This window comes from Scyliorhinus torazame, chromosome 22, assembly GCF_047496885.1.
Source record: "Scyliorhinus torazame isolate Kashiwa2021f chromosome 22, sScyTor2.1, whole genome shotgun sequence".
NCBI lineage: Eukaryota > Metazoa > Chordata > Chondrichthyes > Carcharhiniformes > Scyliorhinidae > Scyliorhinus > Scyliorhinus torazame.
This window is the reverse complement of record NC_092728.1, coordinates 51,538,126-51,565,551: the sequence shown is the minus strand read 5'-3', so window position 1 is coordinate 51,565,551 and position 27,426 is coordinate 51,538,126. Positions and strand designations below refer to the sequence as shown.

The 27,426-nt window shown below is 50.3% G+C and overlaps 1 protein-coding gene across 1 annotated transcript; it reads right to left on the bottom strand.

The window, feature by feature from the left end:
- On the bottom strand, positions 1-27,426 carry pou5f3 (POU domain, class 5, transcription factor 3). Its single transcript, XM_072488211.1, has 5 exons — positions 26,720-27,426; positions 26,010-26,121; positions 10,596-10,726; positions 8,227-8,391; positions 1-782 (listed from the first exon to the last, which is right to left on the bottom strand). Exons 1-5 carry the CDS (start codon positions 27,362-27,364, stop codon positions 537-539), a joined length of 1,299 nt encoding a protein of 432 aa, XP_072344312.1. The 5' UTR covers positions 27,365-27,426; the 3' UTR covers positions 1-536.

Below are 27,426 nucleotides of genomic sequence, written 5' to 3'. Positions count from 1 at the left end.
TTTAGCAATCAAGGTTAGGTTCAGACAAACCCAAGCGCCTGTGGCAGGTTTATTTAGACTGAACATTTCCTTCAGGCTGGGGCACCACATGAAGGAACACGCAACACCAAATGACTCGACACAACCAGACAGCTTCAAGCAAACCTTCCAATTACAGGACTAAAATATTCAGATACATCTTTCATGAAAAGATTGCTAGAACTAGAGGGGAGAATATTTTATAATCGCGAAACATCCAGTACATTAAAAGCCACTATTTCAATAAGTTAGAAAAGTCCCATTAAATATTTGCCATAAAAAAGAAATGGGCTAAAAGTGTGAAATCCCATTTATAATCGGAGTTGGGGAAAGGGGAAAAAGGAGGATTGGAGAAAAAGGACGGGAGGCAATATTGAGAATTAGTATCCGATGAATCCCTCAACCTACTTCCTACACCCAACGTAGTTTAGAAACAACATTCAGCCATTTCGACCAACTTGTATCACTAGAATCAAGAGTCCTTTCACCCTCCGTCAGAGAAAACCACAGGTGATCCTCTAACTGGTGTGATTGCCCATGGAGACAGCAGGGTGCAGAGCTTGGGGGAAGGGAGACATGTACATAGGGGGTGGCACCATAGCTGCACTGTATCCTTGGGTTACTATAGGGTCAGGTAGCATCAGAGCATTGGGCGACATGTGAAGCGGACTCCCCTCGTGGATTTGTACATCATTCTCCTCCATACAAGGCAAGGTCATCCTCTTCCCCTTCTGCCTCCTATTGCAGAACCAAACTCGGATCACCTACAGGAAAAGATGGAAAAACTCTCATTAGGTGCCAGACACGTGCAACATGACCCGGTCAAATCTCAAAAAAAAAACTGTGCCCAGCAAGAGAATCATTCCTACATGGACCATCTAACCACCTCTTTCCCCCATCGATTTTATCCCCGGCTCCAAAGACGGGTTCTCCAAAACCACCATAATTATTTCCCCAGTCTGCTAGAGCTTCCAAAGTTTCGATTCGTGAAATTAGCATGCTTGATGGGGCCACATAGGACTTTGGCAAACCTTTTAACAAGGTTCCGTGTGGCAGAATAATCTTAAATTTCAGAAATGGGTGGGATGCAAGGGAAATGGCAAGTTGGGCTCAAAATGTCCGTGTCTGCATGGGTTTCATCCCTGTTGTGTTATGCTTCTTCATGTAGCACAAGCTGCTTCCTTGATGTATACTCTGACAAAGGAAGGTTCAGACTTGGAGATAGGTTTAACACATTTATTGAACAGTTAACAATTCTCCTGCTTGAGTTCGACTCTCCTGCTAATCTTGCTATAGTAACTCAATCTAACTAACCAGTCTGCTCTAATCCATGCGGTGGGTATGATGCTTCCGATCTGCCCCTGTCTCTGAGTGTTGCCTGTGGAAAAGAGAAAGAGCATGTGTGCCCTGTCCTTTTATATGGGTTTTCCTCTTGTGGTAGTGTCAACTCTGGGTGTCTTGACTGCCCATTGGTCGTGTTCTATCTTACTGACCTATTGGTTGAATGTCTGTGTGTCATGATGTCTCTGTTGCTCCCTCTAGTGTTTATTTAGTTCTAGTGTATCTACATTAACCCCTTGTGTATTTACAGTGATGCATATCACCACAATCCCTACAACCCAAAGATATGCAGGGTAGGTGGATTGGCCACGCTAAATTGCCCCTTAATTGGAGAAAAATAATTGGGTACACTAAAATTTATTTTTAAGAAACGTTGGACTCAAAATGGACTCTGTGGAAGGAGACAAAAGGATATTGGTCGATGGGTGGATTTTGCTGCTGGAAGACTTGTTTCCAGTGGGGTTCCACACACATGGGGAGAAAGTGCAGACTCTCAGTCACCCAAGGGCTGAATTGAACCTAGGTCTCTGGTGCTGTGAGGCAGCAGTGCTAACCACGGTACCATCATGCCACTTAGTGCTTGCTTACATTGAATTTTTTGCCCATTCACCTGGTCTATCAATATCTCCATGCAATTTTATGCTACCATCTAGACCATCAACAATGCAGCCTAACTTTATCAGCAGCAAATTTGGGTACATGTCTTTCTATGCTATCGTCAGTCGTTAATGAATAGTGTGAATAATTGAGGCCCCAACACAGATCTATGTGGTACACCACTAGTTACATCCTGCCAATTGGAGTAATTATCCATTATCCCACTCGCAGTCACCTGTCACTCAAATTTCTTAACCATGTCAAAACTCCATCAGCTTCCACCTTAATGGATATGGAACTTTATCAAATGCCTTCTGGAAGTCCATATAAATAACATCCATAGACATTCCCCTGTACACTACATTTGGGCAGCACGCTAGCACAAGTGGATAGCACTGTGGCTTCACAGCGCCAGGGTCCCAGGTTCGATTCTCCACAGGGTCACTGTCTGTGCGGAGTCTGCACGTTCTCCCCATGTCTGCGTGGGTTTCCTTCGGATGCTCCGGTTTCCTCCCACAGTCCAAAGACGTGCAGGTTAGGTGGATTGGCCATGCTAAATTGCTCTTGGTGTCCAAAAAAGGTTAGGAGGGGTTATTGGGTTAGGTGGCTAGGGTGGAAGTTAGGGCTTAATGTGGGTTGGTGCAGACTCGATGGGCCGAATGGCCTCCTTCTGCACTGTATGTTCTATGTAATTGCTGTGTAATTAGTCACCGCTTCAAAAAAAATTCAATGAGATTTGTCAGGCATGACCTTCCCTTCACAAATCCATGCTGGCTCTCCCTGATTGACCAAAATGTTTCAATGTTCAGTTACCTTATTCCTGATTATAGACACCAGCAATTTTCCCACCGCTGATGTTCGGCTAACCAATCTGCAATTCCCTTCCGAAAAAAAAGTGGGGTGACAGGTGCAATTTTCCAATCCAGAGGGACTACTCAATCTAGGGAACCAATGTGCTCCCCTACGTCATTTAACACCCACGAATGGAAACTGTCCATAGATCCCCGAAAGTAGTAGGTCCAGTAGAGAAAGTGGTCCAAGACAACATGAGATAATTGTCTTTGTTGGCTCAGACAAAAGTATAGAGCAGTGAGATGATGCGAGAATATATAAAACAAGAGTTAGGCCACAGCTAAAGCACTGCATACAGTTCTGGTGTCTCCATTAAAAGGAGGGATGTGACTGCTCTAGAGAGCAAAATTTAAGAGAATGTTGCCAGCACTGAAGAACTTTAGCTTTGAGGAAAGATTGGATAGACTGGGGTTGCTTTCTTTGAAAGGAGGCAGAGGGCAGATTGAATTGATGGATGTAAAAAGATTATGGGGGCTAGATATCTGGTGAATAGGAAGGAACTATTTTGGTTAATAGGGAATCAATAACCAGGGGGCAGAGATCTATGGTAACTTGTAAAAGGACACGAGAGTTGAAGACTAAAGCGTTCTAACCCAGAGGGTGACGGGATATGAACTTCTGTCTGAAAAAAGATAGCAGAGGCCGGAACGTTCATCCCATTTTAAAATAATCCTTGGATATACACCGTTAAGGCAGGATTGGGTGAACATCTTTCAGTGTTTCTACGGTGCTGTGTGAATTCAGGAGTGCCAAGATCAAAGGATCCAGCACATAGATTTCATAGAATTTACAGTGCAGAAGAAGGCCATTCAGCCCATCGAATCTGAACCGGCTCTTGGAAAGAGCACCTTACCCAAGGTCAACACCGCCACCCTATCCCCATAACCCAGTAACCCCACCCAACACTAAGGGCAATTTTGGACACTAAGGCAATTTAACATGGCCAATCCACCTAACCTGCACATCTTTGGACTGTGGGAGGAAACCGGAGCACCCGGAGGAAACCCACGCACACACGGGGAGGATGTGCAGACTCCACACAGACAGTGACCCAAGCCGGAATCGAACCTGGGACCCTGGAGCTGTGAAGCAATTGTGCTATCCACAAGGCTACCGTGCTGCCACATGGAAGAAGCAAAGACAGGAGAGTGCAAAAACAGACCAAGAATGATTTCAGCGAGAATTCAAAAAGACAGAGCACAAAAAGTGAAAAATCAGAACGAGATATCAACCAATTTGACCACAATCGGAACAGTCAAGGTCAGTACAGAATTCAGAAATACTAAACAAAAAGGATGTAAACTTGGAAGGGGAAAAATAAACAGAATTAAAGGGAAATTTAAATTCTAAAAGAGTGAAGGTCAAGTGACATTTCCACTATTCAAAGAACTGGCGGAAAAAGGACCAAACTATGGATTGAGTACAAAAGTTTAACAATCTTAAACAATTTCTTCTTCATGCAAAAATGTTTCTTTCGGAATTGAAGCAAAGCTAAAAGTGTCTATTGATGCAAAGCCAAGTTAGTGGGTGTTAAATACTCGGGGGTACAGGTATAGATTAAAGGTAGAGACGCGTGGAGCTAAAATGGATTGCCCACCTATGCTCAAGCTTCTTTGTGTTCTGAAAGAAAAAAAAGTACACCAAACTGCATTTCCTCATGTCGCACACTTCCAGAGCGATTATATACAAACTAACCAACTAGACATCTCCTGCCATCACTTTTAATATATTAACACTCCAAAAGGTACTGACCCCACAAAATCTGCAGCTTAGCCCCCATCACCTCTTGTAGCCATCAGGGTTGACCAGACATAATTGTTCACCTCTAAATTACTCCACATTTTTCCTGGAAATGTGAGACCTACACCCAATTTGCTTTACTCTCGTCTTTGCAAATCCCCTTTGTGACTGATAAATTACCTCTCCTCATCCTCCAGCAACACTTGACCATACCACCCCTCCTCCTCCCCTGCTCTACCATCCAGATAGATAGGCACTTGCCTGGTTACACTGCCATCAGGTCACAACCAGAGAATTACCCACAAACACCTCCTCATCCCACTCCAATAACACTACCTTCTACATACCCCCTCAACTCCATCCTCAGAGCCCCCAATTTTCATCCAAGTGCTGGCCCTCAGTGACATCACCTAAAAACACATCAGGTTCCACACGATAACAAAAACTTGCATTCTGTCTAGCACCTTTCACAATCTAAGGATGTTCCAAAGTGTTACATTCAGGGGCGATCAGGTGAGGTCATTTCCCGTTCTTCCCACCCTCGACCAATCACAACAAGCAGCAATTTCTTTTGCGTGTGCGTTTTTGTTTTTTGAATTTTTTTTTTTTCTTACAAAGTTTAAAATCAAAAAGCAAGGCGAAATGTTCGTTCAATCACAAAACCAGAAATGCAACAAACACTCCCGCCTCATCCACACGTACCAGCAGAAAGTTTTAACATGCAGGTAAATTCATTAAATAATCAATAAATCATCCCACGATCAGTCCTCAAATTGGTCATGGAACGCTTGCCGGTCTGAAAGATTCTCTCAATTCACGGAGGGAAAGACCGAGGTTCGACATTTCGGGTTTTTGTGTTCGAGATCTAATGAATCAGCTAACTGATACATGTTGTGAACAGTGAGTGCAATTCTCCCATCGGGAGACAGTGGGCGCAATTCGCCCATCGAGAGACTAAGTGCTGATGCCGGAGTGAAAACTGGGAGTGTTTCACTCCGGCATCGGAGGCCGTTCCCAGCCCCAGGTTCCGCCCCCGGGGGGGGGGGGGGGGGGGTTGGAGCGGCGTCGGGTCATTTATGCGCACCGGGCCTGGGCGCCGCATGAAAGCAGAGCCGCGTAAATGACACGGTCGGCGCCGCGTAAATGACGTCATCCGCGCATGCGTGGTTGCCGTCCTCCCTGCACGATGATGTCGGCTGGATCTTGCAGGGCGGCGGAGGAAAGGAGGTCCTCCTTCAGAGAGGCCGGCCCGCCGATCGGTGGGCACCGATCGCAGGCCAGACCCATTTTGAGTTCCCCCCCCCCCATCCCACAGGCCGCCTCCCAGCGTTCCCACGCTGTTCCTGCCGGCAGTGACCAGGGGCGAGATTCTCCGACCCCCCGCCGGGTCAGAGAATCGATGGGGGCTGGCGTGAATCCCGCCCCCGCCGGTTGCCGAATTCTCCGGCACCGGAGGAGAGGGCGGCAATTGCGCCGCGCCGGTTGGCGGCCAGCCCCCCCCCATCCGCGATTCTCCGGCCCGGATGGGCTGATGTCCCGCTGCTAAAATGCCTGTCCCACCGGTGTAGATTAAACCACCTACCTTACCGGCAGGACAAGGCGGCGCGGGCGGGCTCCCACGGTGGCCTGGCCCGCGATCGGGGCCCACCGATCCGCGGGCGGGCCTGTGCCGTGGGGGCACTCTTTTCCTTCCGCCTTCGCCACGGTCTCCACCATGGGGGAGGCGGAAGAGACTCCCTCCACTGCGCATGCGCGGGAATGCCGTCAGCGGCCGCTAACGCTCCCGCGCATGCGCCGCCCGGAGATGTCATTTCCAGCTGGGGGGGCGGAAATTAGTCCAGCGCGGGCCTAGCCCCTTAAGGTCGTACATTGCGCCGATACCGGAGAATTTTGCCCCAGGTGTGGACGGCGACGGTGGGAACCTATCGGAGAATTGCCGCTCGCCCGTTACAAACAGCAAGCGCCGATTCTGAGCAGCCAGCCGTGATTCTCGCCGCGCCGGTTTGGGTTGGGGGTGGGGGGTTGGGAGAATCACGTGCGGGTGCCGGGGCGGCATGGCAGGACTCGCGTGGCACCCCAGCGATTCTCCCACCCGGCGTGGGAATGGGGGGAGAATTCGGCCTAATATTTTAATCACGGTTTGAATCACAGTCTTTGGATTAAGGTGTCAGGGTTCTCAATTGTCCACACAATGCTTTGCCGTTATAAGCCATGGTCACTATTGAACGTTAAAGGTTATGAATGGCCTCCAAATGTGTTTTCCTCTTCCTAATATGGGCACACGACATGACCATAACAGCCAATAATGAACTTTTGTTAAGTAGTCACTCGAGATGTGGGGCGAAATTCTCCGGAAACGGCGCGATGTCCGCTGACTGGCGCCCAAAACGGCTCAAATCAGTCGGGCATCGCGCCGCCCCAAAGGTGCGGAATGCTCCACATCTTTGGGGGCCGAGCCCCAACCTTAAAGGGCTAGGCCCGCGCCGGACAAAGCCAGCTGGCGATAAAGGCCTTTGGTGCCCCGCCAGCTGGCGCGGAAATGACATCTCCGGGCGGTGCATGTGCAGGAGCGTTAGCGGCCGCTGACGGCATTCCCGCGCATACGCAGTGGAGAGAGTCTCTTCTGCCTCCGCCATGGTGGAGACCGTGGCGGAGGCGGAAGAGAAAGAGTGCCCCCACGGCACAGGCCCGCCCACGGATCGATGGGCCCCGATCGCGGGCCAGGCCACCGTGGGGGCAGACCCCGGGGCCAGATCGCCCCGCGCCCCCTCCAGGACCCCGGAGCCCGCCCGCGCCACCTTGTCCCGCCAGTAAGATAGGTGGTTTAATCTACACCGGCGGGACAGGCATTTTAGCGGCGGGACTTCGGCCCATCCGGGCCGGAGAATCCCGGGGGGGGGGGGGGGGGGGGGGTGGCCCACCCACCGGCGCGCCGCGATTCCTGCCCCCGCCGAATATCCGGTGGTGGAGAATTCGGCAACTGGCGGGGGCGGGATTCACGCCAGCCCCCGACGATTCTCTGACCCGGCCCGGGGGGGGGGGGGGGGGGGGGGGGGGGGGGGGGTCGGAGAATCTCGCCCGGGGGGGGGGGGGTGGCCCACCAACCGGCGCGCCGCGATTCCCGCCCCCGCCGAATATCCGGTGGTGGAGAATTCGGCAACCGGCGGGGGCGGGATTCACGCCAGCCCCCGACGATTCTCCGATCCGGCCCGGGGGGGGGGGGGGGTCGGAGAATCTCGCCCGGGGTTTCCAGTCTGGCATCCTTCTCAAATTCCTTCACATCTCCAAGCTCATCCAGCTCCACAAGGCTCCGACCTCTGTGCACCTCCGGCTTCTCGTACATCGGATTTCCATCACTTCACCACCGGGAAGCCTTGCTGTGACCATAGAATCCCTACAGTGCAGAAGGAGGCCATTTGGCCCATCGTATCTGCACCAACCAAGCCTGCCGAGCTCTGGAACTTCCTCCCCACGCCAATCGTTCCTTTAAGGACACTCGCATGAAATTTCTTGCCTTTGGCCAAGATTTTAATCACTTTCCCCAATATCTACGGTTCAGGGTCAAAATAAATTTAGACCATGTCCTTGAAGCACCTTGAAATGGTTTCACTTCAGGAGCAGACACGGTACAAATGCAATCCAATGATGCTGACCATTAAAAGGCTCAGAACCGCTCACCTCTTTGTCTAATTGGAGGTCTTCAGCGATCTGGGAGATTTCTTCGCTGGTGGGCTTCGGGCATTTCATGAAATAGGTCTCCAAGTTTCTTTTCACACCATTCTCAATGCTAGTCCGCCTCTTCCGTTTCCTGGACTGATCCAGAACCTGTTCCACATGACAAATCTGGGGAGGGAGGGGGGGGTATAAAGGACCAAATAGCAACCCATTACATTTCAAACTTTTGAATGAAAGGCATCTTATGTTCATATCTTTCACAACTTTCCCTTTTGCCTGATGCAGCACTCCATTCACTTCACTATTTACTTGCACAGCGTACCAACACCAGGAAGCCTTTCAATGCAAGAGACGGAGCCACAGCTGGGGCGTCATTCTCCGCCGGCGGGAGTCTCCGTTCTGCCGGCGCTCGGGGGTTTCCCGACGGCGTGGGGGTGCCCCACAATGGGAAACCCCATTGACCGGCCGGTGTTACGGAGACTCCCGCCGGCCGGTCGGCGCAGAAATGTGGCGGGGCGGGTAGGAGAATTTCGCCCCTGGTCACTCGCAACCAACAGGAACTGATGGAGCAGCCACTGGTTAAAAACTGGTGCAATTATCAGAATCATCACCAAATTAGACAAAAAAAAAAACAAATGAAATGTGTGAGCATCCAGTGATAAAATAACAGGTGGTTAATAAACTTGGATACAAGGGGTGCAATTCTCCCATCGGGAGTCAAAGTGCCGACGCCGGAGTGAAAACCGGAGTGTTTCATTCCGGCGTCGGAGGCCGCTCCCAGCCCCCTATTCTCCCGCTCCCGTGGGGCTAGGTGCAGCGTCGCGTCATTTACGCGCGCCGGGCATTGGCACCGCGTAAAAGCGGCGCCGCATAAATGACGCGGCCGGCGCCACATAACTGGCGTCACCCACGCATGCACGGGTTGGCCGGCGCCAACCTGCACATGCGGGTTGCCGTCCTCCCCGAGGCCGCCCCGCAAGAAGATGTCGCATGGATCTTGCAGGGCAGCGGAACAAGGGAGGTCCTCCTTCAGAGAGGCCGGCCCACCGATCGGTGGGCACCGATCGCGGGCCGGACCCCATTTGAACACCCCCCCCCCCCCCCCGCCCCCACAGGCCGCCCCCCCCCCCCCAGCGTTCCCGCGCTGTTCCTGCCGGCAGCGACCAGGTGTGGACGGCGCCGGTGGGAACCCGTCGTATTGGGCAGGCCGCTCGGCCCATTCGGGCCGGAGAATCGCCGCTTGCCCGTTACAAACGGCGAGTGGCGATTCTCCCAGCGGCCAGCCGTGATTCTCGCCGTGCCGGTTTGGGGGGGGGGGGGGCGTCGGGGCGGGACACGCACGGCGCCCTGGCGATTCTACCACCCGGTGTGGGGCAGGGGGGGGGGGGTTCCGCCCCAGGACTGGAGCTATTTCATGCAAAGTTTTAATTGTAGCCATCTCTTACCGTAGCAGGTTCCAGGGTATCACAACATTTGCACATGGAAGCTTTATGCTCCACAGTTAGGTTTGCAGCAAATAAACTTTGGGGCTTGAAGGGCCTACTCCTGCTCCTACTTTTTTTTCTATGTTTTCTGACATAACATTTCAGCAAATACATCAACAGAGAGATTCTTAAACCATCGCTAAATTAGTGCGAGGATTAAATAATTGCGATGGTTACCGAAGCACAGAGACGAGGAAGATTCAGGGACTCGGCCCAGGGAAACAGTTGGTGTTTCTGCCCACGTTGATCATGGAAACTCCATACTTGGAAGACATTAAACAGCAGAGCACAACCCCACCAACCACTTCCCCCCCCCCCACAACCACTGCTCCCAAAACCCTCCATCAACACTTGCACTTACACCACCCAATCCAGGAAGACCCAGAAGATGGTGGCTTCGGGACAACGTTACTGAACTATTAATCCAGAGACGTGGAAACAAGGGTTCAAATCCCATCATGGCAGCTGGTAGAATTGAAATTGCATGAATAAATGTGGAATATATAAAGCCCCAGTCAGAGTGACCATGAAACTATCAATTGTCATTAAAAAAAAAGGTTCACTGATGCCCTTCAGAGAAAGAAATCTTCCAGCCCTTCGTTTGGCCTTCAAATATGCCCAACACTTGTGCCAGCAGCGTTGTGCCAAAACCTGTGCGTTTTCCTTTTGACTATGGCCAAGTTTACCTGTCATTTTAGATGTTATACCAAATAAGACACTGGCTCCAGATCCAATGTGATCAACTCTGAACTATCCTTTGAAATGGCCTGCAAAAGCCACAGCTCAAGGGTAATTAGGGATGGGCAACAAGTGCTGGACTTCTCAGTGGTGCCCACATGAAAGAGTTAAAAAAAACCACAGTTCTCCAACACCAGAATATAGTCCTACTCTTGAGAGGCCGCCATTGTTCTCTGCATCGTTCAGCCAGCGCTGAAGTATTGGTTTCAGTTTGCACATGTTTTTGAAGCTCAGCTGTAGTGCTTCAAACCTGCAGATTGTGGTCTGACTGAACATCTTCCCTAAAAAAGGAAAGATTAGTCAGCTTATGAAGGAGTAAGCATGTGCACAAAACTCGGTTTTTTAAAAATGCAGAAATGTTCATATCACTGTTATTTCGGATGAGGAGGAAACTAATCATTTCCCTGATGGACTCCTGTCAAAGCAACAGCACGAAATGGTCCTTTCACGGACAGTATAGTCCAGGTTTAGGAACCCAGGCCGAAGGCTAACGATCAGCGGTGCTGCACAGGAAGGGGGTGTGAAGTTTGGCATGTTGCAGCCGGCGCGACTGTGGGTTACCTACAGGGACCGGCACCATTATTTTGAGTCTCCGGAGGCGGCGCGGGCCTTTGTTCAGGCCAAGAAGCTGGACACAGACTGAGGGTCGGGATGGGCGATTGGGGATTGCGGTGGATATGTTATGTTTATTTTGTTTCGCGGGGGGGGTTTTGCTCCGGGTTTCTTTTTCTCTGTATTTTTCTCTTTCGGGTCAGTGAGGGTGGCTGGGGTGGGTTGGGCACGGTTTTGGTTGGGCTGGTCGGGGGGGGGGTTCTTGGAGGGGGGTAGGTAAACAGAACAGGGTCAGTGGACGGCGGTGAAATGGGGCCCCGCGGGGGAGGGGGAGGCCAGAGTCAGGGGTGAGGGGACCGGGCCTGTAAAAGGAGCGGCGTCAGAGGTGAAGGGGCCGGGGCAGGGAAGCGGGGGTTGTTTCCCGCACTATCGGAAGGGGGAGGGGGAGAGCCCTATCGGATGGGGACGGGATAGGAGGGTGTGCGACACAATGGGAGGAGTCGAAGGAGAGGCGGGAGTGGCCGGGGGTCAGCAGGAGTCAGCTGACTTGCAGAAGTGCAATGGGGGGTGTAAAACAGCTAGGATGGGTCCTCGCTGTGGGGGGCAGGGGGGGGGGGGGGGGGGGGGGGGAAGAGTTGGGGGGAGAAATCGAGCTGCTGCTGCTATGGTCAAGAAGGAGCTGGAGCGAGTGGGGGACTGCCGCCGTGGGGAACGGGCGCGTGGCTGGCACAAGGAGGGGTCATGGCTAGTCGGCGGGGGGAGGGTCGCAACCCTGATCCGGCTGATAACCTGGAATGTAAGGGGACTGAATGGGCCGGTTAAGCGGGCCCACGTGTTCGCGCACCTGAAGGGGCTCAAGGCGGATGTGGTTATGCTCCAGGAGACACACCTGAAGGTGGCAGACCAGGTAAGACTGAGGAAAGGGTGGGTAGGTCAGGTGTTTCACTCGGGGCTAGATGTGAAAAATCAAGGGGCGGCGATCTTGGTGGGAAAGGTGTCATTCGAGGCGTCGAGCATTGTGGCAGATAATGGCGGCAGGTACATAATGGTAAGTGGCAAGTTGCAGGGAGAGAGGGTGGTACTGGTCAATGTGTATGCCCCGAACTGGGACGATGCGGGTTTTATGCGGCGTATATTGAGTCGGATCCCAGACTTGGAAGTGGGGGGCCTGATAATGGGGGGAGACTTTAACAGTGTTTGATCCTGCACTGGATCGCTCCAGGTCTAGGACGGGTAGGAAGCCGGCGGCGGCTAAGGTGCTGAGGGGGTTTATGGACCAGATGGAGGGGTGGACCCTTGGAGATTTGCACAGCCGGGGGCTAGGGAATTTTCATTCTTCTCACATGTCCATAAGGCTTATTCCTGGATCGACTTTTTCATTTTGAGTAGGACGCTGATGGTGGAAAGAAGGTGTCGTTCGAGGCGTCCGAGCATTGTGGCAGATAAAGACGGTAGGTACATAAGGCACCGGGGCCAGACAGTTTCCCGGTCGAATTCTACAACCAATATATGGACTTGTTGGGCCCGCTGTTAGTCAGGACCTTTAATGAGGCAAGGGAGTGGGGGGCTTTGCCCCCGACGATTGTCCCGGGGTACTGATCTCCTTGATCCTGAAGCGGGACAAGTATCCCCCTGCAATGTGGGTCTTACAGACCGATTTCCTTGCTAACTGTAGAACCCCTGGCTATGGCACTGAGGGAATCAAGGAACTGGAGGGGGTTGGTGCGGGGTGGGGAGGAGCATAGGGTGGCACTTTATGCGGACGACCTGCTGCTGTATGTGGCGGACCCGGTGGGAGAATGCCGGAGGTAATGAGGATTCTTAGGGATGTCGGGGGACTTTTGGGGTACAAGCTCAACATGGGGAAGAGCGAGCTGTTCGTACTTCATCCAGGGGACCAGGAGAGGGGGGATTGGCGAGCTCCCACTAAAAAAGGCGGAGAGGAGCTTCAGGTATTTGGGGGTCCAGGTGGCCAGGAGCTGGGGGGCCCTGCATAGGCTTAATTTTACAAGGCTGGTGGAGAAAATGGAGGAGGAGTTCAAGAGGTGGGATGCATTGCCGCTGTCCTTGGCGGGTAGGGTGCAGTCAATCAAAATGACAGCGCTCCCAAGGTTTTTGTTCCTGTTCCAGTGCCTTCCCGTGTTTATCCCAAAGGCTTTTTTCAGGCAAATTAACAGGAGTATAATGGGGTTTGTGTGGGCGCGAGTGGTCTCGGAGGGCGAGAAGGGTGTTCCTGGAGCGGAGTAGATACAGGGGGGGACTGGTGCTGCCCAACCTCTGTGGGTACTACTGGGGCCACCAATGCGACGATGGTGCGCAAGTGGGTGATGGAGGGAGAGGTGGCTGCATGGAAGAGGCTGGAGACGGCGTCCTTGTGTGGGTAAGAGTCTGGGGGCGCTGGCAACGGCGCCGCTGCCGCTCCCTCCAAGGAGGTTTACCACGAGCCCGGTAGTGGCGGCTGCCCTCAATCTGGGGGCAGTGGAGGCGGCACAGGGGGGAAGTTGGGGCCTCGGCATGGACCCCATTACGGGGGCACCACCGGTTCACCCCGGGAAGAACAGATGGAGGGTTTTCGGGGTGGCACAGGGCAGGGATACGAAAGTTGGGGGACCTGTTTGAGGACGGGAAGTTCGCGAGCCCGGGTGAGCTGGAGAAGTACGGGGCTCCCCCCCGGGGAACACCTTCAGGTACTTACAGGTAAGGGCGTTTGCCAGACGGCAGGTGGTGGGATTCCCGCGGCTACTGCCACACACAGTACAGGACAGGGTGCTCTGGGGGGGGGGGGGGGGGGAAAGAGTGGGGAAGATCTTGGAAACTTACCAGGTGATGCAGGAGGAGGAGGCCTCAGTGGTGGAGGTGAAAGGTAAGTGGGAGGAGGTGTTGGGAGAGGAGATTGAGGAAGGGACGTGGGCAGATGCCCTAGGGAGGGTGAACTCTTCCTCATCGTGCGCGAGGCTCAGCCTCATAGTTTAAGGTGCTGCACAGGGCGCACATGACCGGAGGGATGAGCCGGTTTTTTGGGGGTGAGGACAGGTGTGTTAGGTGCTCAGGGAGCCCAGCAAATGTTCTGGGCATGCCCAGTGCTGGAGGAATTTTGGAAGGGCGTAGCGAGGACGGTGTCGCGGGTGGTAGGATCCAGGGTCAAACCGGACTGTGGGCTCGCAATATTTGGGGTGGCAGAGGAGCCGGGAGTGCTGGAGGCGAAAGAGGCCGGAATTCTGGCCTTTGCGTCCCTGGTAGCCCGGCGAAGGATTCTTCTTCAGTGGAAAGATGAGAGGCCCCCAAGCATGGAATCCTGGATCAGTGATATGGCAGGCTTCATTAAATTGGAGAGGGTGAAATTCGCCTCGAGAGGGTCGGTACAAGGGTTCTTTAGGCGGTGGCAACCATTCTTAAGACTTCCTGGCAGAACGATAGACATTGGTCAATGGCAGCAGCAGCTCGGTGGCGGGGGGGGGGTTTACTTTATTATTGTTTTTGTTATTTACACTGGAAGGGTCCGAGGGGGTGTATATACCTGTTGTGTTAAGTCGGGGTGTTAATGTTAATTTATTATTTATGTACGGGGGGGGGGGGTTGCTTTTCTAGATTGTGTTTTGCACTTAACCCTGCTGGGTTCCTTTTTTCATTTTGTTATTGATATTTTATGAAAATCTTTCATCTTTAAATGAAACCATCATTTGGACAAGTCATTGGAACTGGAGTGAGCCACGTGGCTCCGAGCTTGAGCTTCACTTTCCTACCCAGACCCATACCCTTTGAATCGTCCAAAATGCCAATGAATCTCAGCCTTGAATGTACTCAGCAAATCCTTGCAACACTTTGGTGGACCCTTCGTGAATAAATTTCTCCTCATCTCAGTCCTAAATGGTCCATCTCCTAACCTAGTTTATGCCCCCTTGTTTTTTTACTCGCCAGCCAGGGAAATAGATTTTCAGCATCTATGCACTCACACCCCCTCAGACCTTGTGTTTCAATGAGATCACCTCTCATTCTTCTAAACACTGTGTGTAGTGCAATTCAACTCTCTCTAATCTTTGAGGCACCCCCTCCAAGCCAAGTATATGGGTGGCACAGTTAGCACTGCTGCCTCACAATGCCGGAAACCCGGGTTCGATTCTAACCTTGGGTTACTATCCATGTGGCGTTTGTACATTCTCTGCGTATCTGCGCGGGTTTCTTCCCACAGTCCAAAGATGTGCAGGTTCGGTGGATTGGCCATGATAAAGTGCCCCCTTAGTGTCCAACGGCTATGGGGATAGGGAAGGGAATGGGCCGGTGCAGAAGCGATGGGCTGAATGGCCTCCTTCTGCACTGAAGACTAATTCTATATCCTTCCCCAGTTAGCGATCAAAACTGTGCGCAGGATTCCAGGTGTAGTCTCATTTAACCCAGGACTACGCACGGTAGCACAGTGGTTAGCACTGTTGCTTCACATCTCCAAGGTCTCAGGTTCAATTCCTGGCTTGGGTCACTGTCGGTGTAGAGTCTGCATGTTCTACCTGTATCTAGAACATAAGAACTAGGAGCAGGAGGACTTCCGGTGACGGCGGGCGGGAGGCGACCGCACAATGGAGGGCTCCCGTTCGGGAACGGCATTTTCAGGGCTTTTAGCCCGGTCCCAGGGTCCAGGGAGGCAGCAAAAGCAGGAAGAAACAGTGAAGGCACGGTGAAGAAAAATGTCGAGGGTAAGCAAAAAATCATCCGTAAAGAAAACAGCTGAAGGTCCGCCGGGGAGTGGAAAGGTCACCACGGGGTCACCAAGGAAAATGGAGGCCGGAGCACCAGGGGAGGCCACATTGCTTACGGCTGAAGAAATAACTAAGGTGATGGCTGCGGAATTCGAAAGGCAGTTTACAAGATACATGGAGACAATGAGGAAGGAGATGAGGGAGGTTTTGAGTGCGCTGGTGGAGGAGGCGATTTCCCCGGTGATGACGGCAGTGGCGAGCGCAATGGCGGAGGTGTGAGAGCAAGGGGAGGCGCTGAAGGAAGTGAAGGAGACGTTATTGCAGCACGGTGATCAACTTGCCTCGATGGGGAAGGAGATGCGGAAGGTGATGGACATTAACAAGGATCTGCGAGGAAAAATGGAAGACCTGGAAAACAGATCCAGGCGACAGAATTTGAGGATTGTGGGGCTGCCCGAAGGAGTTGAAGGACCGAAGCCGATTGAGTATTTTGCCACGATGCTGGCAAAACTATTGGGGGAGGGGGAGGATCCCTCCCGATAGGAACTGGATCGGGCTCATCGGTCGTGGAGGTCTGTACCAAAGGCGAGTGAGCCGCCAAGGTTAGTGACTCTGTGCTTCCGTAGGTACAGTGTGAAGGAGAAGGTCCTGAGCTGGGCCAAGCAGAAGCGGGTGGTGCAGTGGGCTGGAGCTGGTATACGCGTATACCAGGACTTTACGGTGGAGCTGGCAAGGAGGCGGGCTGCCTTCAACCGGGTGAAGAGGGCACTGTACATTAGCAAGGTGCAGTGCGGCATTGTATATCCAGCGAAGCTGAGGGTGACTTATAAGCTCAGGGACTTTTATTTTGGAACGGCGGATGCAGCGGAGGAGTTTGCAAAGGCAGAAGGACTGTGGCAGAACTGAGAAATTGAGAAATGGCCATGTGCCGATGTGACCTCATGACTGTATTTTCTTCTTTTTTGCTTCACTGCGTGCGGATGTATGGGCTAAAGGAGCCAATGTTGTATATATTTGGACAAGGGAAGTGATGGGACTTCCACTCGAAATGAGGGCCTCTTTGGGGTGTAGGTGGATATGCGGGGGTTGTGTGCTAAAAGGGGATTTCTGGGCTTTCCTAGGGCCGGGCAAGGGGGAAAGAGACCCGGGCGGGGCCCTCCACGCTGGCCGGTTAGTGAGGTGGAGGGGGGGGGGGGGGGGGGGGGGGGGGAGGGAAGGAGGAGCCGCGGCCATCGGAGCCTGGCAGAACAGGGTCCGAGTGGTCTAGCCAGGGTGGAAAGTTTTGGGGGGGGGGTTGTACAACTCTTGGGTATCATGTACGGTACTCTTTCAGAGGTTGGATGGCGCAGAGTGTAAGTTGGGGGGGGGGGGGGGGGGGGGGGGGGGGGGAACCTCTATAGGTCAATGGTGACCATGGGCGGTCCCGGCCTCCTTTTTCTTTTTCACTTTTGTTTCCACCATGGGAGGTTTGGTTTATTGGATGCAGATATTGACAGGTGGGCCGTTGTTTGGGGTGGTGGAGGATGGGATCGTTGGTATTATTAAGGGGATTGATTTTGTATTTGTTACCATTTACTGTTTGTGGATGGGGTGTAAATTTTGAAGGAAAATATGAAAAAAGAAATTTATAAAAAGAGCAGGAGTAGGCCATCTGCCCCTCGAGCCTGCTCCGCCATTTAATGAGATCATGGCTGATCTTTTGTGGACTCAGCTCCACTTTCCAGCCCGAACACCACAACCCTTAATTCTTCAAAAAACTATCTATCTTTATCTTAAAATATCTGCGTGGGTTTCCTCTGGGTGCTCCGGTTTCTTCCCACAAGTCCCGAAAGATATGCTGAATTCTTCCTCTGTGTACCCGAACAGGTGCTGGAATGTGGCGACTAGGGGCTTTTCAGTAACTTCACTGCAGTGTTAATGTAAGCCTACTTGTGACAATAAAGATTTTTAAAAAAGACTTCCTTCCTCTGGTGTTCCAATCCCTTTGCAATAAAAGCAAACATATCATGTGCTTTGTGCTCAAAGACTCCCCAAGTTCCTATAAGCACCAAGATTTGATTGCTTCTCACCATTTATAATACACCCGTATGGTTTTAACCTTCCAACCAAAGTGCCTAACCTTATTTCCCCATCTGCCTCCTTTACCTTCTTGCCCACTCATTTAACCCGTCTATACCCCTGAGCAGCCTTTGGTCTCCCACAGCTCACAATCCCACCTAGCTTTGTATCAGCAACAAGCATGGATGCTTTATTTCTATCCCTTCACCTAAGCCATGAATAGATTGTAAATAGCTAATGTCTCAAACACCCCAATTGTTGCCCATTTACTATGAGCGCCCTATCCTTGCTTCAATCCTCTGTCCATGCTAACATATCCATGCTAACTCAAAACACAGGCAACAACCTTGTGTGGTCCCTCATCAAATGTCTAGAAGTGAAGGAAATTTGGAACCAGTGCATGCACTATCTCCACAGCTATCTCCTTTAGATCCCCAGAATTTAGATTATCAGGTCCTGACGATTTGCTGACTTTCCCATTCGCCTGTACATTTCGTTAATATAATAATCTTTACTCGTGTCATAAATAGGCTTACATTAGCACTGCAATGAAGTTAGTGTGAAAATCACCCACTACTACGCCTGGTCGGGTACACAAGAGGGAGAATTGAGAATGTGCAATTCACCTGACAAGCACGTCTTTCGGGACTTGTGGGAGGAAACCGGAACACCCGGAGGAAACCCACGCAGACACGGGGAGAACGTGCAGACTCCGCACAGGCAGTGACCCAAGCCGGGAATCGAACCACTGTGCAACCTTGCCATCCATGTTAATTATGTCAAGTTTCTCACTCCCATTAGCCTCTTGGATTCCCACTGTTTGATACACTTTTGGCCAAGGTGAAGATGGAAGCAAAATTTGTTTAATATCTCTGCCATTTCCTGATTCCACATTTTCCTGTCTCAATTGAGACAGCGGTTGTTCTGAAAACAGGGGTCTGCAGGACCTACCAGTCAGCCTGTGATGCAGGGCTAAGTAGAGTACTCAAATGCAGCAGAAAACAGAAAGTTATGCTTCCCCATGTTCCTGCTCCTTTAATACTCCCAAGTTCCTGCTTCACCGTCACCTCTTGCAGTTCCCCTTTTAAAGATTTGACACACACACACCTACCTATTAAGGGCCCAGAACACTGCTCCCACCAGTGATTTCCAGGTTGGTTATCCTTATTTTCCACTCTCTGATCTGCCAAAACAAAATCCTTCTGTACAACTGTTCTAGTGTCATCCTTTATCAGAGCTACCCAACCCACCCTTTCCCATTTTGTCCACATTTTTGACAAAGTCCCCTCAACTCTGGTTGCTATGCAACCACATCTCTATCGCATTCAACTTTCATCTTTGACCCTGTCAAGGTGCAGGTGGCTTGGGTAATAATCCAGAGATGACTGCCTTTGAAGTTTGCCAATTAGATTTGTAACGCAGCTGCCAAACTCCCTCAACAGAACATCATTCTTATTACCTGTATCATGAGTTCCGACATGAACACGTGAATCTTCCCAGTCATCCTCGAAGATCTTTTCCAGTTGGAAGAAATCACGGAGCCAGTAATCCATAAAGGAAAAAGTGACTGAAACTTGGTCATGTTGTAATTACACCCTCCCACTAGTGGTGGTGCTGCAGTACTTCAATTGGCAGGGATGTGTTTTTTTTACAGCACATGTTTACATACACAGTGCCAATTAAAAACACCAGGATGTGGGATGTACCCCTGGCCTAAAGACCTCTGCCTTTTAAATCTGCTACAACCAAGAACTATACTCTGTCTTTGCTGCAATAAATTATAATATATTTTAGTAAACCATTAGTCAAATGGTGCATGGTTCATTCAGGATCTTCTGCATAACACTGTTGACAAGGGTGCGGTGTTGTTTTCCAGTATTTGCGAATGCTATGTGCAAACAGCCAGTCTGCCCTGGTGTATTAATGCTTCAGTTTCACAGAAGGGAGAAAGAATAAGGACAATAACTGGGTGGAAAATTGGTTGTGTCAAAATAAAAGCAGGAAATTAGACGTTTTAGTCAGGGAACGTTCCTGGCTTGGGTCGAAAATGAGAACTGCAAGCGAAGCAGTTTGCCAAGATGCTGGAATCGTGCAGGCCTTACAGCGAGGGGCAACATAGCAAGTTTCAGATCTCCCAAGGTAACCAGTGTCGTGTTGGGTGTTCTGATGTACAAACGATCCAACACGGCTGGAGATGGTGTAACTCAATTTTATTAACTGGTTAACTGTAACCGCACACTGCTAACCTGGATACGTGCATTACCAGCTAATCGGTGGACCCTGTCCTATTACTATCTGGGTGAGGCACTCAGCACATGGTGAATGTCTGAGTGGCAGGCTCGGAGCTCGGTGCTGAGCTGGCTGCTGCTGGAATTGGCGGGCACTGTAGTGTCCCCTGTTTTTGTAGTGTCCCCAGTTTTTATAGTGCGTGTGCTCTCACTGGTGATTGGCTGCGATGTTGTGTGTGTGTTGGTTGGTCCTACTGCATGTCCATCAGTGTGTGTTTGATTGCATCATGATATGCTGATCGAAATATCATGACAACCAGGCCATTAAGTGACAATGTAATCTGTCTGGTGAATTTAGCGAAAGAGAAAAAAAAACAAGGAAGCAAAACAATCTGGTGCATGCTGATGAGGGAAGATGTGAGCCACATCCTCCTCATCACACAACTAGCGAGTGCCGCACAACCATTAATGGATCCATAAACTAACTAACTTTAGCACAGTTGCGAGTACAAATGACTCTTTCTTCCTTCGCCTCTTATGCACCATTCTTTCCATCACAAGGTACAACCTCAGGACGTCTCAAAGTGTTTTACAGCCAATGGAAGCCAGTCTCAGTCAGCAGTCAGAGCTGATGATGGAACAGTGATGATTGGTGCAAGTTAGGATAAGAGGAGCGGAGTTTTGACTTAGTTCCAAGTGGAGGTTGCAAGATGAAAGGCCAGCCAGAAAGACAAACAACGAGCAACCAAACAGGGATTGCTGGAAGCGAGTGCGCATTAACTCAGTTTCTCTTTGGTGCAGCACGGTGGAGCAGTGGTTAGCACTGCTGCCTCACGGCGCTGAGGCCCCAGATTCGATCCTGATCTAGGTCCCAGGTTCGATCCGTGCTGCCCTCTAATAGATGATTTTAAGAGAATCGGTCAGTCATGCAAACACTGCGTATTAGCTGGTTTGCTTAGAAGTATAATCAAATGCAAGAATTAATTTTCTCCCCAGTCGATGCAGATATTTGTCCCGGGACAGTGATCTGGGTGGCTGGAATAATCTCTGACTGGAACAATCAAACCCACACCCGTACTGTAATTGCAATCAAAATACCATCAATCCCAAATGAAAACATATACAGCACAACTTCAAACAAAAGAGTGTATCCAAATAAATGGCAACTTCACTCAGTTGACCAGACTCTTCTTGCCTCTGGAGAATCGCACGTCCCAAGTTTCATTCACACACATTATCGAGGCAGCACGGTGGCGCAGTGGTTAGCACTGCTGCCTCACGGCACCGAGGTCCCAGGTTTGATCCCGGCTCTGGGTCACTGTCCGTGTGGAGTTTGCACATTCTCCCAGTGTTTGCGTGGGTTTCGCCCCCACAACCCAAAAGATGTGCAGGCTAGGTGGATTGGCCACGCTAAATTGTCCCTTAATTGGAAAAAAATGAATTGGGTACTCAAATTTATTTATTTTTTCAATAAAAAAAAACTTCAACAGTGCCCTCAAACAAACACCACCACCACCAAAATAATCTCACCCGCATTTGTAGGATCTTCCAGTAATCAAATTGTATGATTTCCCATGACTACAGTGACTGCTGAGATTTTTTTTTTTTTTTTTTATAATTTTTTTTAAGGAATCATACAATGAAACAGGCCATTTGGCCCACTTTGTATGCCATTTCTCAAATGCTATCCAGTTATTTCTTGCTGCTCCTGCCTTTTTGCATGGTCTTACACATTGTGCTCCACCCCCTGCACCCCTCCCCCAAAGCCCCTGCAAGCATTTATCCAATTCCTTCTGAAAATTATGAATCTTTTATCCGTCTTTCAGACATTGTATTCCAGATGAAAAAATCCTTAAGTCCCAAGCCAGGAATCGAACCTGGCACCCTGGAGCTTTCTGTGCTAACCGTGCCACCTAATGCTGATGCTTTGGACCTCCTGGTTATTGACGTCACCAACGAAAGCAGCTTCTCCTTGTTTATTCTCGTCTAATCCTTCAAGTAAAGTCGCCAGCAGCCCAGATAACTGTAGGCTGCTTTCCCTGTGGAGGGAGAGAGCTGACCAGCAATGTAACCCAAGGGGGCATGGTTGAGAAGGCGGTGCATTCATTGTTTTTCTTAAATTTAGAGTACGCAATTTTTTCCCCCCCAATTAAGGGGCAATTTAGCGTGGCCAATCCACCTACCCTGCATACCTTTGGGTTGTGGGGGCGAAACCCACGCAAACACGAGGAGAATGTGCAAACTCCACACAGACAGTGACCCAGAGCCGGGATCGAGCCTGGGACCTCGGCGCAGTGAAATGGCAGTGCTAACCACTGTGCCACCGTGTCGCCCTGGCAAGGCCTTCCTCATTCACACACACACATACACGCACAGGAATAGGAGAAAATTGAATCTCAATGCAGATCGGTCTCCAGTGATTCCCGACTTGAAACCAGGAAGGAGGTTCAAGAGACAGCTGCTTCAGATTGGAAGCAGCAGGCAAAAGGCCAAACTCGCTCAGGGCTCCCAATAATGGCCACTTGAGCAAGGAAGCAGAGATTTAGACACCTGTGAAACCAGTGTCCCCAGTAGGGGAGTAAATACTTTCAACATTGGAATGAAACAGACAAAAGAACATTGCAAGAGATCCTGTTGGAACAGCAGCAAACTGTACCTCTGCATTTGCAACTTCGCAGCGATCAATGGTTCCCATTTCTAAGTCATTATTATTCTGGGAATAACGTGAGCCATTGCATGTTACCAGCAATGATGCAGGGCCATCTCCATTTGGTCAACATTAATACAATGTCAGGCCATTGTGAAACTGCCAAGGATCCTGGACATGTGCCATCTAACTTCAAAATAGTCCTAAAATAAATTCCCCAGTTCTCTACTCTCTTCCTCATTGGTCCCAAAACACTCACTCAGGAAGTGGAATGTTGGACACAGAATCCCGACAAAAGAACAATTACAGCACAGGAACAGGCCCTTCGGCCCTCCAAGCCTGCGCCGATCCAGATCCTCTATCTAAAACTGTCGCCTATTTTCTAAGGATCTGTACCCCTCTGCTCCCTGCCCATTCATGTATCTGTCTAGATACATCTTAAATGACGCTATCGTGCCCACCTCTACCACCTCCGCCGGCAATGTGTTCCAGGCACCCACCACCCTCTGCGTAAAGAACTTTCCACGCATATCTCCCTTAGACAGTGCAGAAGGAAGCCATTTGTCCCATGAAGTCTGAACTGACCCACTGAAAGTGGGCCCACTTCCCCTTGGCCCACTCCCCCGCCCTACCCTGTACATGGGCAGCACGGTTGCATTGTGGATAGCACAATTGCTTCACTGCTCCAGGATCCCAGGTTCGATTCCGGCTTGGATCACTGTCTGTGCAGAGTCTGCACATCCTCCCAGTGTGTGTGTGGGTTTCCTCCGGGTGCTCCGGTTTCCTCCCACAGTCCAAAGATGTGTAGGTTAGGTGGATTGGCCATGATAAATTGTCCTTAGTGTACAAAATTGCCCTTAGTGTTGGGTGGGGTTACTGGGTTATGGGGATAGGGTGGAGGTGTTGACCTTGGGTAGGGTGCTCTTTCCAAGAGCCGGTGCAGACTCGATGGGCCGAATGGCCTCCTTCTGCATTGTAAATTCTATGATCTATGGCTGGACACTATGGGGCAATTTAGCAATCCGCCTAACCTGCCCATCTTTGGACTGTGGGAGAAAGCCATAGCACCCAGAGGAAACCCAGACACATGCAAACTCCAGATACAGTCACCCAAGGCTGGAAGTGAACCTGGGTGCTAACCCATGCTCAAACACATGGAGAAAGCTCATCTGCATTAAACTAGATGCAATTCAGAGTAACTCCACTTTACTCTCTAGACATCCCAAAATCAATTGGAAGTAGTAATGCACCTTTATATTGTCGCTAAAAAGCAATAATAAAGATCGTTTCATTTTGCTTTTTTTCCAAATTTGCATTTATGCAACAATGAAAAGTATCCCCAGGCACTTTGGATGTGTAGTGGGACAAACATGCACACTTCCAAGTACAAAATAATGAGGTGACTTTATGTACAACCCGACAAAAGGAGGGAGAGGTAATTAACTTGCAGATCAGCCCGGGGGTGGACTGGAATAATCGAGTCTGGAGGGATGGAGACAGAATATGTTTGAGGTGGAAGCAGGCCATTTTTTGTGAAGGGGAATTTCAGAACATTGGACCCAGGCAGATTATAGGCACGGTCAATGCCCGGATTCCATATCAAACTGTGTTCACCTGTCACCCCTTTCCTCACTTGACTTACCTGGTCCCCTAATACTTGCCATTTGAAATCTGGATCCTTCATAACCTTGGCTCCTTTGCTACGAACAATCCAAGGAAATAATAAATGGAAGAGTGTGTGATAGGCCTGGAGGAGTTCAGAAAGGTAGCAAAGGAGCCAAGGTTATGAAGGATCCAGATTTCAAATGGCAAGTATTAGGGGACCAGGTAAGTCAAGTGAGGAAAGGGGTGACAGGTGAACACAGTTTGATATGGAATGCAAAACAGGAAGCAGAGTTTTGGACAAACAATTTTTTTTTTTTTTATTTAAAACAGATGAATGTGAGGTAAGCTTGCATGAACCCAGATATCTGCAATTCCGCACTCAACATTTTAATCCACATCTTTCCCTTCATGCTGCCTTTCTCCCCTTCCCAAAATAGCTCAACAGAGAGAATGATATAAGAATCTCATCATCAATTGCATTCGCCTTGATGAATGACATTTCTCGAGACAGTGTTTCTGAACTTAAAGCAGCGTGCACCAGCTCCCTACCCTCTTATGCCGTGCGGGCAGCACAGCAGCACAGTGGTTAGCACTGTTGCTTCACAGCACCAGGGTCCCAGATTCGATTCCCGGTTTGGGTCATTGTCTGTGGAGTCTGCATGTTCTCCCTTGCGTGGGTTTCCTCCGGGTGCTCCAGTTTCCTCCCACAAGATGTCCTGTTAGGTAATTTGGACATTCTGAATTCTCCCTCTGTGTACCCGAACAGGCGCCAGAATGTGGAGACTAGGGGATTTCTAAAGTAACATCATAGTAGTGTTAATGCAAGCCAACTTGTGACAATAAAGATTATTATATTCTAAACTCACTGGGTCAGGGCAGCATGGTGGCGCAGTGGGTTAGCCCTGGAGCCTCACAGCACCGAGCTCCCAGGTTCGATCCCGGCTCTGGGTCACTGTCCGTGTGGAGTTTGCACATTCTCCCCGTGTTTGCGTGGGTTTCGCCCCCACAACCCAAAGATGTGGGCAGCACGGTAGCACAAGTGGATAGCACTGTGGCTTCACAGCGCCAGGATCCCAGGTTTGATTCCCTGCTGGGTCACTGTCTATGCAGAGTCTGCACGTTCTCCCCGTGTCTGTGTGGGTTTCCTCCCACAGTCCAAAGATGTGCAGGTTAGGTGGATTGGCCATGATAAATTGGCCTCAGTGACCAAAATGTTTAGGAGGGGTTATTGCGTAACGTGGAAGTGAGGGCTTAAGTGGGTTGGTGCAGACCCGATGGGCCGAATGGCCTCCTTCTGCACTGTATGTTCTATGTTCTTTGCTTTAATGTGCAAGCTAGGTGGATTGGCTGTGCTAAATTGCCCCTTAATTGGAAAAAAAAGTAATTGGGTACTCTAAATTTTTTTTATTTATTTTTTTTTAAATAAACTCTGGGTCTAACCATCCCAAAGACACCAGAATGTGGCAACTAGGGAATTTTCACTGTAACATCATTGCAGTGTTAATGTAAGCCTACTTGTGACAATAAAGAGTATTATATTGTAAACTCACTGGGTCTAACCATCCCAAAGTTAAAACAGGAAGTTCAAGGACATGGGACATATTTTAAACACCAGCTCTGGAGTTACCGTATAAGCATTGCTCCCTGAAAATTGCCCAGATAATGCAATGCACACCCTTAATATGATTGTGGCAATAGTGGTTTTAGCATCAAATAGCCCAATAAACATTGACCACTCCTTCAAAATGTAACGGGGCACCAGACTGCCTGTTCACTCACTCACCATAGAGATTCCCCAAAGCTAATCCAACGTCAGCCTGTGTGAAGCCAAGTGTTATTCGCTTGTGTTTCAGCTCTTTGGCAAACTGTTCCATTTTCTCTTTGGTAGGGTATTCCTGAAATTACAAGGGAAAGGGGAAATGTTGCAGATCTGTTCATATACAAAGAGTTTTCGAGTTAATTGAAAGCAGGGATGTTCGGTTATGGATTCAGAAGAATAGATACTGCGACCAAATTGCAAAACGTGTTGCTCACGTGAAAGCTGGAGGGTGCTCCTCTCTCTAGAACACTCCCAACCGGTTAAGCTGGAGGAACTCTCTGTTTCTGCTCGGTACCCACACATCACACACTGAACATAGACACAGCGCCCCATTGCGATCTCAGAATTTAAAGTTTAGACGGTTCTCCAGACACACATCTCAAATATAGAAATGTGGCGCAGGGGCTGAAACAGCCTCAACAGGCCAAACTTTGCCAAAGTAAAAGCCAGAGAGAGAGAATCAGCTATTTTGGGAACAGGTACATCAAGTTTATTGCATCCAACAAGTACAGCCCAGAGTAGACCTGGGAAGTTTGAAGAAATTTCACATCTTGTTACAGATGGGAGATGGACTTTTACACTACAATTTTTTTTTTTTTACAAGTCTCCATTCTCAAACTCCAACCAAAAACTCTTGTAAACCACTGGAACATGATTGAATTGGAAAAAGTTACCTCCTCGCTGTCGCTGGACTGTCCTTCCTCGCTGGTTGTCCCGGTGGAGCCGGTGTTATGGGCAGGCTGGCTGCTGTCGCTCTGTTGCGAGGGGCTGGGGTTAGTGGGGTACATCTGTGGGGGCGAAGGGATGCTCCCAAATGCAGAGTAGGTCTGGCTGGGCAGCGGCGCAGAGGAGGAGGAGGTAGAATTGGCCGAAGAGGATAGAGCAGGCTGCCAAAAGGTGGTGCTCCATCGGTGGTTGTAGGAAGGGGCTGGGGCAGTGGGCGAGATGTACCTCCCCTCCTGGGGGTAACCTTTACACTCCTTCTCCGTTTTGATCTCCGGCCTGAGCAAGCCTCCTGGGGCAGTGAGTTGGGAGGGGTGTCCGCTGCCATGGGCTGCTGCTGGGTCAGTGAATGGATACCAGTAGCCAGTGTGGGAGACGGCAGCACAGTCTCCTAGCTGAGTTTCAGAGTGGCCATACTCTCCTTTCAGGCCCGGGAAAGGGAAGAGATACTGGGCGGAGATGGCGTTGTAGCCAGGTTTATAAAACTGGGGGCTCACATCTGGAACCACCCCATTGCCAAAGGACAGCACAGGAGGCCTCTCTGGGGAAGGCACTGACCGGCTCACACTTGTCCCCTGACCAGATCGACCAGACATTCTTCAGGCGGTTAGTCCTCACACACACACACCTATCCATACAGAGCCATCATTGAAGAGGT